This window comes from Suricata suricatta, chromosome 2, assembly GCF_006229205.1.
Source record: "Suricata suricatta isolate VVHF042 chromosome 2, meerkat_22Aug2017_6uvM2_HiC, whole genome shotgun sequence".
Classification (NCBI taxonomy): Eukaryota; Metazoa; Chordata; class Mammalia; order Carnivora; family Herpestidae; genus Suricata; species Suricata suricatta.
In genome coordinates, this window is record NC_043701.1 from 59,829,972 (window position 1) to 59,850,663 (window position 20,692).

The window sequence follows — 20,692 nt, forward strand, 5'->3', positions numbered from 1 at the left end:
TTTTTTTTTTTTAATTTTTTAATGTTCATTTTTGAAAGAGAGAAAGACAGAGCACGAGCAAAGGAGAGGGAGAGAAGGAGGCACAGAATCTGAAGCAGGCTCCGGGCTCTGAGCTGTCAGCACAGAGCTGGACACAGAGCTCGAACTCACAGTGAGATCATGACCTGAGCCGAAGTCGAATGCCTAACCAACTGAGCCATCCAGGCGCCCCAAAATATAGTGGTTTAAAACAATGTGATTCTGTGGTGTGGTCATTTCTTCTGTTCTTGTCTGAACTCCCTCCCACTCACAGCACAGCTGAGATGGTGCAGGCGCTGGTCTCCCTCACCTCACGGTCACTCTCGTTCTGAACTTCATCCCACTAGGGTGGTCTGAGTTTCAAGAGGGCAAGCCCAGTGCAGGAATACTTATCAAGCCTCACTTTAATGACATGTTTGCTGATGTCCCCTTGACCCCAGCCACTGAAACCTCAGGTCTGTGGGAAGGGACTGTATACAAGGATATGGACACCGGGAAGTGCTGTTCATTGGGGGGCCGTTTTTGTACTTATACATTTACTCTCTGGCTTATTTTTTTTGTCTTTTGTTTCTCTTATTTATTGAGAGCACATTTCTGCTTGTTTTTTTTTTCAGTGATCTTTTTGTGTTATTTTAGGGACACCTCAATTATACCAGTAGAATCTAGGAATGTTGACCTTTTTCCTTTTTGTATTTTCACATCTCTCTGAAATAAACAATTAGTGTTCCTGACTTTCTCTTTGAATTTATATTCATAACTTCACTGAAGCATTTACCTCTGTTTATAAAATCAGGTTCAAGAAAAACAAATGTGAACTTTGCTTAAACTATAAAAGCAGCATGTTCCCAGGATCTCTATCCCAATTTTACAGCAGGATTTCTATGAAAAGATAAAGATCATTAGAAGAATTCAGTTGCATTGGTCTTCACGCAAATGAAACATATAGATCGGGTTCAGAAAGGCAAAGATCTTGTCTGCTTTAGAAAGTATTTTACCTCGATATTTATAAAGCGATTGTACAGAGTAGATCACCACCTAATTTGTGCATACTACCTGTAAGTGAAACTCACTAATACTCTATTTGAGAATCATGAATATGTTTGAAAAATGTCATGAGAAACATGGGTTTTTTTCTTTTTGAGGCAAGCTGGCAAAAAACATAGTCTTTATATCCAATAGAGGGGAAAAAACATTTTTAAGCCAGGAAAAAATATCTGCTGAAATAAAACTCCCTTATAATGGAATTGTGGAAATGGCTGCCTGAGGACATTATCAATAATGTTGCAGTAATTCACATGCCAGCTCAGATGACTTAAAAAGCATTTTTTAGGAATGACATTGGCTCTGTAATAAAGCAGGTTTAAAGGCTAAATGTCCTGATTGGGTCTGTAACTACTCTATATACTTAGGCAGTTTTATCTGAGCATAGCTCCTTTATCCTGTCAGGAGGACCCTGAAAATAACAAGTTCATCCTACCTCCGTGCCTTTACCCCTGCCATGTCCTGTCTTGGGTATGTTTCCTTGTCGTCTCCTGCGTCCTTTCTCAAGCCACACCTCTTGCGGCCTGGCTGATCCACACTCCTCCCCGAACTGTAGATACTGGGAGTTCAAATCAGCTTAACAAGTGTCTATACATTGTTTCATGTGCTTTAATTGTACTATAAGGCAACTAGAGGTACCTTATTTATTATATTTCTTATTTTTATATTTCTTTTCTGTTGCTCCTAGTCCTTTGACAAAGCCCTGAACAAACAGTATTTTCATATTGTGTGTCCCATGATGTTAGGAGATAAAATCATTTTGATATAATTTAATTTTCCTTTTTATAAAGGGACAGAATGGGATCCTCACTAATGATTGAAACAGCAAGAAATCCTACATGTCCTAAGGTAAGTTTAGAGTCTTAAATGTAACACCAATTTGGAATTGAAGGTCACGTGAAAGCACTTATTCCGAAGACCCTTTATTTATGAAGGGAGACATTTCTTGGAACATCTTTTAATAGATTATATAGATTGTTTACATTTTGTGCCATTCTGTGAAGATACAGGGTGTGTTCATTTAACTTCTAAAATTTTTTTTAATTTTTATTTATTTTAGAGAGAGAGACAGAGCAAGGGAGGAACAGGGAGAGAGGGAGACACAGAATCTGAACCAGGCTCTAGCCTCTGGGCTCTTAGCATGGAGCCCGATGCAGGGCTTGAACCCAGGGACCGTGAGATCATGACCTGAGCCGAAGTTGGGTGTTTAACTGACTGAGCCACCCAGGCACCCCATTAGGCATCTTCTGTGACCAGTAAGAGTACAACAGAAGTTTAAGAACATGAAAGACTAAGACTAAAAATAAGGAAGAATTATTTTATCATGAGGTTAATCAAATCTTAGTGATTTAAGAAAAAGTCTGGCATTTCCTCCTCTAAGATTTTTAAAAGAGATTTTATGTGCCTATAGATGTATGTTAGGTTAACATACAAATGGAAGCTAAATTTTAGAAATATTAATGCCACTAGGATATGTCTCAGTGTGGCTGCTCTTTTTGTTTTGTTTGAAATCCAATGAACTGAGTATTGGTTGAGTTCTGTGTTCTTTAATAATACTTGTTATTTGAAGAAGGAATAGGATTTATGTCCTTCAGAATCCCTTGCAGCTTGTATTTATTCTTTGGATAATAAGCTGTAACCATGAAAAATCAAATACAGCTCCCCTTCTTTCTCTTGCTTATTTAAATTTCATTCATCCCACCCCCTTTTTTTTTTAATTTTGAGAGGGGGAGAGAGAGTGTAGGGGAGGGCCAGAGAGAGAGAGGGAGAGAGAGAATCCCAAGCAGGCTCTGTCTGTCTCAGGTCTTGATCCATGAAACTTGAGATCATAACCAGAGCTGAAACCAAGAGTCAGACGCTTAACGACTGAGCCACTCAGGTGCCCCCCATTCGTTCTTTAGATATTAATTAGAAGCCAATGTGTCAACACTGCGCTGGGCACTTTGGAGACCTTACTGAGTAAATGCAGACATGGAGTGTATAGTCCCGTAGAGCAAAGTAGGCATTAATCCGGTAATCACACAAATGACATAGAGTTTTCCTGAAATAAATGCTATGGAGCACAAAAACAGTTCTGTGGAAGCATGTATTTACAGGGACATGAGGAAGGCTATTCTGAGGATATGAGGTTTGAGGTCTTAATGGGAAGGCTGGTGAGTAGGAGTGTTGCTGGCAAAGGGAAGGACATGTGCGGGAGGAGGCATGGAGACACGTAGGAACTGCAGGTTCCAGAAGACTGGAGCCTCAGGATTCAAGCACATTGTGCAGAAGGAGACTGAAGCGGGAGGTGAATCAGCAGCAGGGGGTCGGAGGCCATGTGAATGAGATGCACACAGCTCTTTTGGAGAAGGTCCCAGGGTGTGCCCTGCACCTGTCATTTGTTCCCCTCTATGTCTGCAGAGTTTTTTGCTTGTTTCTAAGTCGAGGACTTGCCAACTTTAAATAAAAGAGTAGGCATAAGAGAACTTCAGCCACCTCAAAAAGTAATTCACTTGTGATAAGTGGGTTTATCATGTTTTCCACATGATTCTTAATTCAGCCAGTCTGTGTACCAATTCACAGACAGACCCCTGGATTTTGGTGTATGACGACTCTTACCCACAGCGGCCTAGAACACACTCAGATCACTTACAGGATCAGGGGGATCACAGTTGGTTTATGAAATAGTAAAGCGACCAGGACCCTGGCAGGATTTGGCACAGAACCCTGATAACTTTGGCATTCTCAATACCTTTCACTTTCTTCTTCAGTTTATATTACAGGTCATTAATGAATACAAGACATTTTATATAAATTCAACTGGTACTAATAAGATCCAAGACCCAAGATGTCCATGTTAGTAATTTTAATAAGAAGTTGCCCAGATGCCAGTTATTAAGTAGGATAAGAAAGCCCTGAGAGTTTGTATAGTGTTAGTTTCAGTTACTAAAGTCATAATGCCTTCGAGAGAACAGAAGCAAAGACTAGTTTGTAAATACTATGAAAATAGTGTATTTATTCTTCTTCAAGTAGTTTGCATTCATTGCTACTACTGCTATATTGGTTATTGTACAGAGATTTGTGATTTATGTCTTCTTTTTACATAGCTAATCAGGTCAGGTAGCCAGAAAATACCTTCTTACTGTCTTACAAAACCAGGGCTCTAACCCCTGTGCTGTAGGGCCTCGCTATTACTGTCTTATATGCATTTCTCAAAATTGACTCAGTCCTTGTATCTATTTTCCCATAAAGAACATAGACAGATCTGGTTCCCTTTGCTTAACATCATATTTATGTTTATCTTGATGGGTAGAGTTGTAGGTGGTTCGTACTAAATAATACTTAAGTTTTTCCAGATCCCAGTACTGCTCTTTACAATGGGTATTGTTCACTTTTTAATTTACTAGGTTGCTGCAGTAAGTACCATAGTGAACAGAGGGATAACGCCAAAGGCTTTTGTGTTCAGGAACTATGGTCACTTTCCTGGCATCAACTCTCACTATCTGGGAGGCTGTCAGTACAAAATGTGGCAGGCGATCAGAGCCTCGTCTGCCGCGCCCGGCTACTTTGCCGAGTACGCACTGGGAAATGACCTTCACCAGGTAAGTTGACTGTGGCTTACCTTTGAAACGTTCATGTGATTATAGAATCAGCACTTACTAAATGTCTTATCTGGTCTTCATGTTCATGTGTGGGAAAAGATGTGCCACACAAAATGTTTTTATTTGTTGTTTGTTTTTCTTAAATTAACAGGCCTTCTGGCTTGAGAACACATTTTAGGAAAGATTTTTTTTTATTTTATATGATGTGATTCATAACTAATTATCATGTATTGATCAGAAAATGTGTGGCTTTCCAAATATAATAAAAATGAAAAATAAAACATCCCATTATAATAAAATGAAATAATTGAAAATGAAACATGGTCCCTGGGAACGCAGATCCCAATGTGTTTGACAGTTTGGGTGGACATATTTTGAAGGAGATTATATAAAATAAAAAGTCGGCTGTGTGCTAGACTTACATAGTCCTTGGCACACACTGTCTCACCTAATTACCACTGCCTATGAGGTGGGTAGGTAGTCCTCTTTCACAGATGAGATATTGGAGTCTTAAGAAACGTCCAGTAACTGGAGCACGATCACACCTGACAAGCGACAGGGTTGGGAAGCTACCTGTAATTAGACTCTTTTGAAGTTTATGGCTGAATGATGTGCAACATTGACTATTATTTCTGGTGGTTTATTCTTTTTCTGTAATGTAGACTTATGTATTTATCATAAATTTTTCCCTGTCAAGTTTTTCCCATTTTATGGAAATCTTAATTCCTCCTGACTTAAACTGAATGATGAAAAAGTGGCGAAAACTCTTGAGCTGATACTACCAAAATACATGTTTTCTATATGCTTAGTTTTTTCGATGATATCCCACTTAAATTCAGTCTCATTCCATAGAGCTATTAACCTGAACTTTCCTCTCTATTCAGTGATGTTTTTGTGCTCTGTTTATTTGGCATTCAGGTAGATGTCGAGAAGAAAAGTATTTTGATAAGAGTTTTCAGATGTCATTCAGGACTCATGCATACGTCATCTATATGAACTGTATATCAACTATGTCATTTCACTTTCCATGTTTCAGTGTTCTAGTAACTGAAGCACTTTTATCAGTTTTATTTTCTCCTATACTTTTATAGTACCTTATACATATTTTAAAATGTATGGTCAGCTATCCCATTTCCCCGTGTCTTTCTAGAAGTAATGTCATAATTTTTGTAGTTACGCATTTAACATAGGATTCCTTTTGTATTTGGAGTCACTTCAGTCTATTTCTTTGTCAAATCAGTCATTATTGAATTATGTAAGGCACTTCCGCCTTCTCGCCTGTCTCCTCTTTCTTCCACCTACTCAAGGCAGAAAGAGCTAGCTGTAGAGTCCTTCTGACATTGGTTTCAAGACGTAGTGGTCAAAATAAAATTCTTATTTTAATACATACCTTGCTGTTCTAACAGTGATTTCTGCATATTCTTATTCTCACCATGTCATAAACGGAGAAATAATTTAGACAGTGTATTCAAAACATAGTGGTTAAGGTTTATAACATAACTTTAAGGTGATTGTTGTGCTACAAAATTATAGTTATGCCAAATATTAGTAGAAGTCTCAAATGGTAAGTTACTGCATTTCAGGACCATATGTTCCTAGACTTCAAAAGAAGTTATCTCATTTTCTTTTTATTGTTTTTCTCTAAGAGGAAGTAGTTCTAAAGTTTAATTTAGTCCTAGAGAATACATTAAAACAAACTAAAGTAATTCAGTGGTTCTTTTTCCATTTCATTTAGACTAGTGATAGTTCTTTTCATGGTTAGCCATTTTTATATTGATGACTCTAATCTTTGAATTTAGGTTGAGCTACAGATTAAAATGACTTATTACACAAAATTTATGTAAAGCATGTAATCACATGTACAGAGAATGCACTTTTATGTAAAGTAGTGACTTGACTCCAGGAAGATTTGCACATCTAATTAGTAATATTTAAATGAAATCTGGATTCAAAGCAAACCCTATTGTTAACAACATTTTTTTTTTTACTTTATATTCTCTTCTAAACATGAGGAAGAAATGGGATATTTTTCTACTCAAAGGATGCCATGAAAGATTGATTAGAATATTCAAAGATGTGAATGATCTTGATTGTTTAAACAAAACATTCAAGTGAAGTTCCTTTCCAGTTCTTCAGAAATTGTTACGAAGTTTAAAACTAAAATATGGTACTTACTTATTATAATCCTCTTATCCTAAGCTCTTTGAATAATTGAGTTATTTCCAGACTCATCTTTAAAATCTCTTTTAACTGTCATGTCTGACATACGTCTTAATGTAAGTTACTTCATATCCATTTGGAACCATGTAGAGTATAAATTATAGATTAATATTCTGTTTGAGCGGAGATTGAAAGTAGTGCTATAATTAAGAGGTGTGAGTAGGTAGATGAAAGATTTCATTTACCTTTGCCTATGAAGAAAAGAATATGGTAGTATTTACAAGGTTTATTACATGTCCTAGAAAATTATAGTGAGAGGAATTCTTTTTGAGTAGTTTTCTAATTTATTATTTCTCTCTTCTGCCCAAGTAGCATCATATCTCTCTTGAAATAGTACGTTTTATATAAAATTATCCTTTCTCTCTCTCTCGTTTTATTGCTGTGTAATTGACATACCAAAAAGTGAACATATTTGATGTATACAGTTTGATGAGTTTGGACATACTCATATCCCTTCTCTCTTCTTTTTCGCATCGCCACGTCCAGAATTGAATCATTTATTCTCTGCCTTTGGAGAAAGACTCTGATAAATTCATTTGCACTAAAGGTTTTCATGACAGATTTTCATATATTGTTTCTCTTAGGCCTTATTTACATTTTGAAAGGTTATGAACCCCGAATACATTAACCTAAAGGGGATTATGATACTTCAAATAAATGTTCCTGGTAAATAGTGTTTTCAGCAGAAAGAACTGCCTGGCACCTGGCAGATCGTGCCTGTGCCAGGCCACAACTATTAATTTTCAGTATAACTGGTCACAAATGTTGTGACTACTTACTCTGCCAGAAATGGTGCTAATCGTGAAAACCCTGAAGGTTTTAGTAAGTGCCAGCCTATCCCTTGTGTTTCCTGGGCCCTACCCTCAAACAGCTCACATTAGGAGAATATAAGCACAGTTAAATAATAGCATGATAAGTTCAATAATGAACATATGTAGGGTTAAGAAGTAGTGTAGAAGAAGTGGTTTATTCTGTCAGGGTCAGCTTTACAAAGACGTTGAAGAATGAGTAGTCAGTTAGGATAGAAATGGGATTGGGAGGGAAGTAATGATAGCTTACTGGTTTTAGAGTTTCCCTTTAGAGTGATATAAAAACATTTTGGAAAAAGATAGTGGTGATAGTCATAAAACATTCTGAATGTAATTAATGCCACTGAACTGTAACATTAAAAAGGATTAAAAGGGTATTTTACCACAATAAGAAACAAAAATTTTTTTAAAATCAAAAAATAATAAGTTGGGATGAGTTGATTAGGAGACATTCACATTGCACAGTGGTAATTTCCTGAAAGGTAGTCTGTATGATTTGAAATGATTAAATGTACATTAAAAGAAATTAAACGTATCTAAATTTTAGGCTGTTGAGTACATGTATGATATACTGCTGTTGAAACCCAATCCTGTGTGTACCTTTGAGAGATAAGTAGCAAATTATTTAGTCAGTTCACTTTTTTTTTAAATACTTTAAAAATATTTGTTTTTGAGAGAGAGAGAGCACAAGCAAGAGAGGGGCAGAGAGAGAGAGAGAGGGAGACACAGAATCTGAAGCAGGCTCCAGGCTCTGAGCTGTCAGCACAGAGCCCGAGTCGGGGCTCCAACCCGTGGACTGTGAGATCATGACCTGAGCCAGAGTCAGACACTCAACCGACCAAGCCACGTAGGCATCCCCTCAGTCAGTTCACTTTTTAAGTCTGTTTTACCTGAGCGTCTGGCCATGGGCCTGGCAAATACCAGATACTCAATAGTTGTAACATCGGCCTGATGACTTCCTGATCGAAGAGGCATTTGACAGGAGTGGCTAAGTACAGCAGGGCTCAAGGGGCGGTATCCTCTCCATGAACTAGAGTGAACACCAAAGAATCTTAACTTCTGCATATATTTGGTGGAAAATAAGTACATTCAAGGAATGGGAATTTACTTTAAAGCATGGCTATTAAAACCATTGGAAACCTGGCAACCTTTTAATTTGGAATTGATTTTGCTCTTACCAATTTTTGCTCTTATCAATTTTTGCTCTGCCTCTCTTGCCCCTTCTTATCTTTTCTCACCTTTTTGTCTTTTCTGACCCTTCTTTATAGGCTATTATAATAGTGAAGAAGTCCATCTAAAATACTGAGATGATTAGAAGTTATCCAGAGTATAACTATAGAATTTAAAATAAAAGTTTTAAAAGAGGTAACTTTCTTGCTAAGTTAGAAATAAAGAAGTACCTCTTTTATGTGGTAGGTTTTATTCTAATGTCCTATTAATTGAAAAAGGTGAAAGTTGAAAAGATTAAATTAAAATTTATAGTTGAGAAACCTTTAGGAAATAATTATTACTACCTACACTCAAAGAATCCTAGTAGGTTTTTACAAACTTTCAACAGATCTATAAAGATAGCTAATTATTTTTTTCAGTTCTTTAAGAGAGGGAGAGAGCATGAACAGGGGAAGGGCAAAGGGAGAGAAAGAATCTTAAGTAGGCTCCACGCTCAGCACAGGGCCTGATACGGGGTTCAATGTCATGACCCTGGGATCATGACCTGAGCCAAAATCAAGAGTCGGATGCTCAACCAGCTGAGCTGCCCAGCCCCCCTCCTCTGTTTTGGATCCCAGACCTTGGCTGTCCACAGGCCAACTTGTTGCCATCTGTAGGTTTCAGCGACAATCCAAACTCAAGCCTCTCTCGGCCACAAAGGGACATTGTGAAAACAGCCAAAGAGCTGAAATGTGGTAGGCCTGTGAATAAATGGGCCCCTGATGACTGGAGCTGTCTTTTGGAAGAATAGCCTTCTCTCATGAAAGTCACACGTGTGGAAACCTAAAACATTCTTAGAAGAGATGAAGTTAGAGAGTGATGGGGATGAGCACCTCGGGGAAGGCAGAGATCAGATCGGGAGTGGCAGCAAACAACCTGTGCTAAAACAGAGACTGAAACAGGCAGCGAACACAGGTGACAGCAGGTTTTCTGAGAACCCGCACAGCCCCATGTATCCCTGGTACCCAGAAGAATCATCAAGCTGTGATGACGTGGCAGGGGTGACGTGGGCTATAATAAAGGACCATTAGCCTCACAGCGGCTGGTCCCTAACTAAAGAGCCAGTTACCTTTGAGACATTTCTGCACTGCTGGCTTCCAGTGTCATCTCACGGATGCAGAGTGTTACTTGAGATACGTGTTTTTGAAAAGTTGGTCTGGTAACACTTAAAATGAAGAATTGTCGTTATTTGTGCTTTACGAAATAAATGCTCCCCTCCCCCTAAGATAACTGAACATAAATTCAAAAAAAGGTAAGGTGTTCCACGAGAAATTTTAGTAACACTGGTTACTTCATTACCAAGGCAAAACGCTGCATGTTTTTAATGGGACCGTGAAGCCGGAGAGCACTAGCGTAGGCAGTGGTGGAGGTGGGGTAGGTGGTTTTCCACAAGGAAGGGAAACCACTTGGCAGAAGGCTCTGATCCTTTGAGTCAACATTTTGTAGAAAGAAAGTCAAGTTATTACCTCACTAGAGCTTGGATCGCCGTGTGTGCTGCTTTTTACCTTTATCAGAAACTTGCAAGTTACTGGGGGGAAAAGCTTTCAGCAGACACTTCTTAAAGTTCTAGGGCTGGTACTAAAATAAGTTGCCGTTGAGCCCATTTAAAATTGTATGTCTTATCTATACTCAGTGTAGTACCTAATCATAAAATTTTAGAAATTAGCAAGTCACACCTTATTTTTTAAAAATTTTTTAATGTTTATTTTTGAAGGACAGAGAGACAGAGTACGAGTGGGAGAGGGGCAGAGAGAGAGGGAGACACAGAATCCGAAGCAGGTTTTGGGCTCTGTGCTGACAGCTCAGAGCCCGACTCAGGGCTTGAACCCACCAGCTGTGAGATCGAGACCTGTGCTGAAGTCAGATGCTTAGCCGACTGAGCCACCCACGTGCTCCTAGTCATACCTTATTTTTAAAAGTCGTGATGCCTCTGCTAAACAGCTAGGAGGTGCAGGAGCTGCGATTGGAATTAGAAGTATCAGTATTTCTGATCTGTGTTTTCCCCCATAGTTCTGAATCCTCAAGAGAAAATTAAGACACCATTAGTATATTTTTTTGAAAAGCACGTGGCTTGTTGCAGAAAGGATTGTATTAAATACACACACCTGCACACACACTGTGCTCTAAGGAAAAGTTAGCCATGCAAAGTGGCTCATTTACTAAAGATCTGAGTTTGCCATAATTTTTCTGTGGTACACTAAAAAGGAATTTTGAAAATACACATCTGTCACAAGAAAAAAAATTAATTCTTTATAGATCTTTACCCCAAAATATTTGTGTTACTACAATCTTGGTGCCTATATTTCAAATGTGTACTGCATTAGGGCATGCCAAGTTAAGGTTGTATCTTCTCTTCGTATTCTTGCAGCAAACCTATTTTTTCAAAATTCTTTTTCAGTGTTCTAGTACAGAATTAGACAATCTCTTATCTTCCAGTAGAGATGGACTATTTTCAACTCAATATGTTAGGATTATTTCACTTAGGTTCTTGCTGGATAAATTACTCTTGGCCCATGTTTTGAAGAATAAATGGGAATTAGGTGAGCAAAGAAGGGGGCCGGAGAGTGTTTCTGAGAGAGTTAACATGTCCCAGGTCACAAAGGCAAGGGGGTGCAGATACCTCATGAGTGATGAACTGTAGGCTTAGAAGATGACCAAATCTGTGTGGCTCTAAAATACACTATCTGGAATTAATGGACGACAGCTACAGGAAGGGGGATTTGGGCTTATTAGGAGTAACTTCCTAACAGTTTATAGTTTTTCAAAATCGAATGGATACACTAATACCAAGAGAGGTTTATGCCAGTGAGGTAAGGCTGGCCATATACTTTTATTCTACAACAGTTTTGCAGTATTCTGTCGGCATGTTTTACCCTTCTTTCCTTCTGAATTCTTTAAAATGATAGTTACGATTGATAAATGCTTCGCAGTACAGGGTTTGCCTACTTTGTTTAGAGGACATGTGCATTTTAATGAACATGATACTTTGAAATTGTATTGTCAACACGGTTTCAGTGAAATTAGTTTAATTAATTTGGTTATATTTGACTTGTGAACAAAACGCTAGTTTTAATCGTTTGGTAGGACCATGATTTTTACGTTTTATGTAGAATCTATAGTAACTACTAAATAAGGATAATCTTTAAAAGGTAATTCTGTTCATTTTAGTAGTTTGAGAAAAATATGCAAAGCAATCGAAGAAGTTAAAAGAACTTTCATAAAAGGAAGGGAAAGTGTAATAAGGCCAGTGAGTTTTCCCATTACCTTTTTTGAAGCAGTAGTATAGAAAGTAAATACCTTAAGGGAACTTCTTGTGTTTAAATAATTCGTTCAGTTTATTACTCTGCTTGTGAGTAAATTTCAAACTGTTGAAAATACAATTTTTGTTTTCATATTTGTAAAATGGAATTTCACTTTTCAGAGTTCTGCACTGTATTTTCTTGACTTCCGTTTTGCAGGACGGAGGCTTGCTTCTGAATAACCCCTCCGCGCTGGCCATGCACGAGTGTAAATGTCTTTGGCCAGACGTGCCCTTGGAGTGCATCGTGTCTCTGGGCACCGGGCGGTACGAGAGTGACGTGAGAAACTCGGTGACGTACACGAGCTTGAAAACCAAGCTGTCGAACGTTATCAACAGTGCGACGGATACAGAAGGTTAGTCTGTCTGCCGCCTTTCAGCGCTCACTGGGACTCCTGGAGCTCACTGTTTGCTGGCTCGAGCCGCTGCTAACTACTAGAGCGCGTGGCAGCTCTGTGGGAGGCTCATAAACGTAGGGGAGCAGATCTTAGGCTGTTTCTCTGTTTCTCGTCACTCATTTCTTCTAAGGGACCCCAGAAGAGAGACTCTTCTTCATCAGGGCACTGGTGGTACCTTTGCCTGTGTACAGTGGGAGAAGTATCTGAAGCAGGATCAGCACAAAGGTTGGCTGGAGACTCTTAACATATAAACTAAATCCTGTCTTTATCCTGCTCCGAACCCTCTGGGCTTCCCATCACACTTCAAACAAAATCCCAGAACCTCAATCACTGAAATACACCAGCTCCTTTAAGACCTGCGTCCCTCCCCCTCTCCTCACGTGTATCCCCTCTGTCCAATTGTCCAGCCACACCTTGGTCCTTGCTGTCCTCGGACTTGCTGAGCGGTCCCTGGCCTTGGGAGCTCTACACTTGCCCTGCCCTCTGTGTGCCGTCTCCCCCACATTCACGCTTGCCTCACGTCCCTGTTTCATTCAGGCCTCTGCTCAGACGTCACTTCCTCAGAGACCGTTCCTGATTGCTCTCCAGCTCCCTCACCATGTCATTCTAACCTCTTTACCCTGCTTCTTTCTCTCTTTTTTCCCAACTTAGAGCATTTCTCTCATTATGTGGATGTGGACCACATATTTGCTTGTGTAGTTGCTTATAATCTCTCTATCCTGCAAGAATACAAGGTGGAGACTTACCCAATTGACTATGTTGACTGCAATGCCCAGCACACAGTAGGCAGTCACTGAGTATTTGTTGAGTGTCCAATTTTGGCCTTGAGGTCTAGATCTCCTTAGTTTACTATTTTATTTTTAAACCTTTTGTAAATATGCTGTTCGGTTCTTAAAAAGAACTGTCACCACTTAACAGCACCTTGCTTCTGAATCTCATTCTTTCCATATTGTCATGTTATTGGCTAAGTCATTAGCCCACAGGAGGATCTTAAACTCCCCACTTAGGACTTTTATCTGTTAATGATAACCCAAGAGAAGCTTGTAGACTGGATTTTTCACTATCTGAAATTTTGTTATCAAATCAATAAAATTCTCTTTTTTGTTTTCCATCACATCTTTTACTTTATTAGATCACAGCACAAATGCATTTGAGTTACACCCAGAATACTTAAACTTCTGAATGTTTGCATTGAAACAAATGCCTATGGCAGCATAAAGCAACTTTCTTAAAGAAGGGCATGATGCTGCCTTTGTGATCCATGTGGCCTATTTTTACGTAAATGCAAGTGCAAAGTTAGAATAGAATGGTGCTTGATCTGTGCTTGAAAACTAGTAAAAGAAAATTCCTTAGTATTTTTCATCAAACTATGGAATTAACCACCATTGTTATCAAAAAGCATATATCTGGGTCTATACAATATTCTTGTTGTACACAGTCTGCTGAGAAACAGAAGCTTTGGTCAGCCAGGCTCAAAACACTTCTGTGTATCTGGTACAAACCAGCTGATGGGCTAATTTGGAATTTTCAAGAAAAAAGTAATGCTGCTTCCACTGTAGTGCACTTACACTCTAGTTAATGAAAAATTTGAACGGTGTGTAATTGCTGGTACTAGATGGGTTATTGAACGATAAAAATTGCCATTTCACTTAGCTCAATCTAATGTATTATCAACTACTAAATAAATGGTGAATAGTTGTACATGATTAAGACTATGAATTAAGAAGGGGAATAAGAAAACTAAAATAGATTATTGTGGAGGCGTTACAGTAAGTAAGTTAGACTAAGAGCGCCTGGGTGGCTCAGTTGGTTAAGTGTCTGACTTCGGCTCAGGTCATGATCTTCGGGTTTACGAGTTTGAGCCCCATGTCAGGCTCTGTGCTGACAGCTCAGAGCCTAGAACCTGCTTCAGATTCTGTGTCTCCTGCTCTCTCTGCCTCTACCCTGCTCACGCATGCTCTCTCTCTCAAAAATAAAACATTAAAAAAATTTTTTTAAAGAAATAAATTAGACCTGATACAGGTGTTAAAGGATAATAGCGTTTAGATGTTTAAAAACTGGGTTAAGACTTCCACTTCTGGCCATGATAAAATAACAGAAGCCATACATTTCCTCTCTGCTTAAACCATTAGCAAACTAAACCGAACAGTGGTTTTCCAACATTAGATGTCTGAAATGGATGATACCAAAGGGACCCAAATCAAACTTCTAGAGGTGGCATGAGTCAGGGATCCCTGAAAGAAGGAAAATAAATGAAGTAATTTCTGCAGTTGCCCAGCTTGCTCCTTAAAAAGAGTTTCTAGATTATAGCACAGGGAGGGGTGAACCTGATAAAGCAGAACAGGACACAGAGCTAGAGTTCATGGAGACCAAGGAGACTAGAATTTGTGGGCAAAATACAAGAGGAGGCAGCTTCACAGAGAGAGTGCTCCAGAGACATGCAGGGGAGTCCCTTTGAGGACTGATTGGTGCATTCCTGTGAGGAAACTACCCAAGGCAGGGGAAAGAAGCACCAGGAAGGATGACACAGAACAGTTCTTGGAGCTCACATAGGACCCTGAGCAGCTCAGAGTTTTGTCAGTAGATTAGAAGGACCTTGTAATACACGAGCTATGAAGTGGGGTCCTCAGAAGAGTGTTGTTTCAGTAGTGGCATAAGATTAGTTCTAGACTCAGGGCGGCTCTGCATCCATCCTAACACTGCTTAAAAGCAATCCTCAAAAAGATCACATTGAATCTAGTTAACAGCATCCATTGTTAGAATAAAATTAAACGCGGTTAAAAGAATACAATAAAATCTAGTACATAGAAAATAAAAATTCACAATATTTGGTGTTCAATAAAAAATTACCAGACATACAAAGAGTCAGGAAAAGGATACCCTTTACCAAGAGCAAACCCAATCAGTGAGAACGGACCTAGATACGAAACAGATGATAAGTAGGTAATTAGCAGACAAGGACATTGCAGTAACTATTAAAAGTATGCTTTTCAAGTTCGGTGGGCTGGAGGAAGACTTGAACATGATAAGAGCAATGAATGATACAAAAGGGACCCAAGTCAAACTTCTAGAGGGGAAAAATACACGACCTAAAATGAAAAATGCAGCTGATAAGATTAGTAACAATTCTACATAAATACTTGCGTGAAATAGAAGAAGAGTAAATACATCTCAGGTCATTCTATAAGGCTAGCATTACCCTGGCACCAAAACCATGCCCCCCCAAAATTGTAAAATACATAAAAATACCAATTCGCTATTAGTTCCCTCGTGCTGAAATTCTTAAAATATACTAATAAATTTAATTCAGATGTATATTAAAAGGAGAATACAGTATAACCAAGTAGGATTCATTCCAAGAATACAGAGTTGGTTTCACATTAAAAAAAATCAATAGGAGCGCCTGGGTGGCTCGGTCGGTTAAGCCTCCGACTTCGGCTCAGGTCAGATCTCACGTTCGTGGGTTTGAGCCCCGTGTCAGTCTCCGTGCTGACAGCCAGCTTGGAGCCTGGAGGCTGCTTCCAGTTTTGTGCCTCCTTCTCTCTCTGCCGCTCCCTCTCTCATGCTCTGTCTCTCTCAGTATCAAAAATAAATAAAACATTAAAAAAAATTTAAAAAAATCAATATAATTTACCATAGTAATAGACTAAAACATGGTTTCAACAGATGTGGAAACGACATGTGACAAAATTTGACATCCATTCGTGATAAAAACTCATAGTAAATTAGGAACAGAAGGAAACTTCCTCAGCCTGACAAAGGACATTTCTAAAAAATGAAAAACAAATCAAGAAACCTAGAGCTAGCATGATATTTAACGGTGAAAGGCTGAATACTTTCTATTTCAGATGAAGAGCAGAGTAAGGTGTCTCTCATCACCTCCAGTCAGCACTGTCGTGGAGGCCCTTTCCAGTACTGCAGGGCACTGAAAGGAAATAAAGAGCAGATAGATTAGAAATGAAGTAAATATGTATAGGTGACACCATGGTCTATGTTGACAGTCCTAAGGAATCTATTAAAAAGCTTGTAGACCCAAAAAGTTAGAGAATACAAGGTCAGTAAAAATCAGTTGTATTTCTTCCTACTCGCAAGTGGAAATTTAAATTAGATATATACAAAGATAGATATCATTTATAACAGCATGAGAATATTAAACACTGAAGGAATTATTTCACAAATAATGTACACGCCCTGAACAGTAAAAACTGCAAAACATTACTGAAAGAAATTAAAGCATTACTGAATAAATCAGTAGATATAGCATATTTGTGAATTGGAAATCTCAGTGTTGTTTCGCTGGTCCCCACAAATGGATCTGTAGATAATCCAATTGCTATAAGAACCCAGGCAGCCTTTTTCTGGGATGGAGATTTAACAAGGTGACTGTAAAGTTTATATGGGTATGCTAAGGACTCGGAAGTGCCAAAACAATTTTGAAAAGAGCAATGTTGAACCACTTCTATTCTCTGATCTCAAGACCATGAAACTCCAGTAAGCAAAGGACTGTGGAATTTGCATAAAGTTAGACCTTTAGATCAATGAATGGTACATAATAGAGAGTACAGGAATTGATCCATACATGTAAGCTCAAAATATTTTCATTAAGATAATTTAATTTTCCCATTTAGGGGAAATTTCCAACCAATAAAATAGGGACAGTTAGAAAACTATAGTCAAAAAAGTGAATCTTGACCCTTCCCACCATATATAAAAATTAATCTGAAATGGATCATAGACTTAAACATAAGAGTTAAAACTGTAAAACTTCCAGAAGAATACCTTGGAGAAAATCTAAATGGCATTGGGTTAGGTAAAGATTTTTCAGATAGGACACAAAAAACATGAACCAAAAAGAAAAAAACAGATAAAGTAGACTTTCTCAAATTACAGACTTTGCTCTTCAGAAGACACTCTTAGTAAAATGAAAAGACAAGCTGTAGATTGAAATAAAATACTAGCAAAACATGTATCTGATCTATTATCAGATACATATCTACAGATCTAAACTGTATAGAGAATTGTGTGTGTGTGTGTATATACATATATATATATATATATATATATATATATATATGTATACACAAAACATTCAGTGAAAAAAATGGGCAAATATTTGAATACTTCATTGAAAAACATACGCAGATGACTAAAAAGTACATAAAAGACTTTACCTCATTAGTCATTAGAGAAATGAAAAGTAAAACCACAGGATACCACCACACGTTCTCTGGAATGGCTAAAATTAAGGCTGACAATACCAAGTTTGGGCAGATGTGAACAGTGGGTACTCTGATACAGTAATGATTGAAATGCAAAGTGGTGTGGCCATTTGGAAAGCAGTGTTGCAGTTTTTAAAAAGGTGAGCATGAAACATTGTCAACTATACTGCAAAAAAAAGATAAACACACTTTTACCATATGATCCAGCAATCTCATCCCAGAGTATTCCCTCCAGAGAAATGGAATCATATATCCACAAGAAGACTTATATGTAAATGCTTACTGTAGGATTATTCCAGATAGCTAAAAACTGGGGAGAACCAGAACTGGAAGGAACAAATTGTGGTATATCTGTGCAGTGGAACTCTACTCACCAATGAAAAGGAGAGAACCATCGATACATACATACTATGACAGGGCTGAATTTCCAGAGTGTGTTGCTAGGTAAAAGAAGCTAGACACAGAAGAGCTATAGATTTCTGATTCTGTTTATGTGAAATTCTAGCAAAGGCAAAGAGTAAGGAGAGGAGGAACTACAAAAAGGCACTAAGGAACTTTCTGGGATGATAGAAATATTCTATGTCATGATTGTTGTGATTACACAAAGGTACGCATTTGTCAGAACTTCTCAAATTATACACTAAAAATCGGTGGATTTTATCGTGATAAATTATACCTCAATAAAGATAATACCCAAAATTAAAAACGAAAAGAGGGGTGCCTGGATGGCTCAGTCGGTTAAGCATCTGACTCTTGACATCAGCCAGGTTATGATTTTAAGGTTTGTGAAATGGAGCCTCGTGTCACACTCCGTGCTGACAGTGCAGAGCCTGCTTGGGATTCTCTCTCTCCTCTCTCTCTGCCCCTTCCTCCCTCCCTCTCTCTCTCAAAATAAACAAAGATTAAAAACAAAACAAGTTGGAAACAAGTTTCGGCAGCGGCTAACATTATGACCCAAAACAGAGACAAGAGCGTAGACAAGCATGTAGCAGAATTATAGGAAGAAGTATCTTGGGAGATGAATTTCATTAGATTCATTACTATGAATTCCTGAAACCTACTCTTAATTGGCTGGACTGATGAAATAAGTAAGGCTTTGTAATTTGCCCTAAAAGAAGAGAATTTTAAATACGGATAAAACTAGATCATTGCAGAATAAGTCATTTTTCTTACCTACCCTGTTCTCTGTTTTAACAGAAGTCCATGTGATGCTTGATGGTCTGTTACCTCCTGACACCTATTTCAGATTTAATCCTGTAATGTGTGAAAACATACCTCTAGATGAAAGCCGAGACGAAAAGCTCAACCAGCTGCAGCTGGAAGGGTTGAGGTACATAGAAAGAAATGAAGAAAAAATGAAAAAACTTGCAAAAATATTAAGTCAAGAAAAAACAACTCTGCAGAAAATTAATGACTGGATAAAACTAAAAACTGACATGTATGAAGGCCTTTCGTTTTTCTCAAAATTGTAAGAAGTACGTGTGTGTGTGTAGCTCTCTAAATGAGGGCCTGGTCAGAGGATGCAGTGAGGCATTGTGGGGTTCATGAATTTGAGATACTGGAGAATCCTGAAGAAAGACGTGCTCAAATCAGCCTGGATGGCACAGAGGGTGTGCTGGGTTACAGAATTCTTACGGGAGTAGGTTCTTCTGGTGTTCATAATTAACAGTGTTTTAGGAATCTTAAATGTGCTAGTTGGTTTTGGTAGATATCGGTGTTCTGTTGTTTGATATTTGAAAATTTATTAATATGTGTGCCAAGCAAGAACTGTTACCCTACTACATGTGATGTTTTTGCTTTAGTCACCATAATCATGTTGAATTTGTTTGATCACTGGTTTTCTGTCGTGTGGAAAAGCTCATTTCTTAAATCTCCATCACTGACATTTTGACTAGCTATATTCTAGAATCCAAATGCTGACTTTTATTGTAATAACCTCAGACGGGGTGCAGAAACATGGAATATTCTCTGTCAGAAGACTTTTACATTTGAAATATGGAAGAACCAGATACACAATTCTATTCAAAATGTGTTTATTTCAACACTGTTTGGGTCATAAAGATAGGTGAGGTTCCACCTGAAATTTAAAGATCATGCTGGGGGTTAACTTTTCCAACTCTAACTTATCCATTCACTGTTATAAACTTGTTTGAATTTACTGAGAAAAGATCCCTGTCGTTAACAGAAATAAACTATTGAAATACTGTGTTGTTAAAGGGCTAATGTCATTTGTAAAGTTGTTATTGCTCAGAAGGTAGCTTTCTGTCTTTTGTAAGCATTGAATACCCCTGTCCACAGTGTGCTTAAAAAAATGTTTTGTTTTACCTGATTAACTCCTTTAGCCATTGGATTTCATGGAGGTTATAGGTGTACCAACCCGAATCATCGTTTGGTATCAGCCAGATTTATCTTTGCTTTGTTATCTCTCCATCTGCCACGTAAAGCCTAACATCATGTTTAGGTTTGTCAAGAAAAATGGAAAAAAGTCAATGCCTTGTGCCTTGTACATATCAACTAAAGCTAAACCCGTTGCCTGGATATGGCTGTTGCTTCTTTGTAAGGCGAATCCCTGGAGGCACTGGGGTGTGGGTCAGAGTGCTGGGAGGAGCTGAGAGTCCAGTTGGTCATCCCACCTCTGATGCAAAGTCCTGTTGGTGACCTGGAGGAGGGGAGCAGGCTCTCTGGGCTTCGGATATTGTATTTATCAAATGAGAAAAGCTGGCTCTCCAATGTCATGCCCTGTTTTATGGCAATCCAGACTCTGCAAATGTACAAGCAAAAGATGGGAAGAGATGGGAAAACAACTTTTCAGTCTTCATGCTTGGTAGACTTACCTGCTCTTTCCAAAGGAGCAAAGAGGAGAAGTCGTCTTTTTCAGAAATAAAATGTAGTAAATTCT

The 20,692-nt window shown here is 38.4% G+C and overlaps 1 protein-coding gene across 1 annotated transcript in view; it reads left to right on the forward strand.

Annotated features, from left to right (window-relative positions):
* PNPLA8 (patatin like phospholipase domain containing 8) overlaps nucleotides 1-20,009 on the forward strand; it is a 35,402-nt gene extending 15,393 nt beyond the window's left edge. The window contains exons 6-10 of the mRNA XM_029918684.1: nucleotides 1,465-1,530; nucleotides 1,851-1,908; nucleotides 4,446-4,640; nucleotides 12,337-12,532; nucleotides 18,991-20,009. Coding sequence (XP_029774544.1) covers nucleotides 1,465-1,530; nucleotides 1,851-1,908; nucleotides 4,446-4,640; nucleotides 12,337-12,532; nucleotides 18,991-19,265 — 790 coding nt within the window. The 3' untranslated portion in view covers nucleotides 19,266-20,009. The remainder of the gene's footprint in view (nucleotides 1-1,464; nucleotides 1,531-1,850; nucleotides 1,909-4,445; nucleotides 4,641-12,336; nucleotides 12,533-18,990) is intronic.
* Nucleotides 20,010-20,692: the final 683 nt, after the last annotated feature.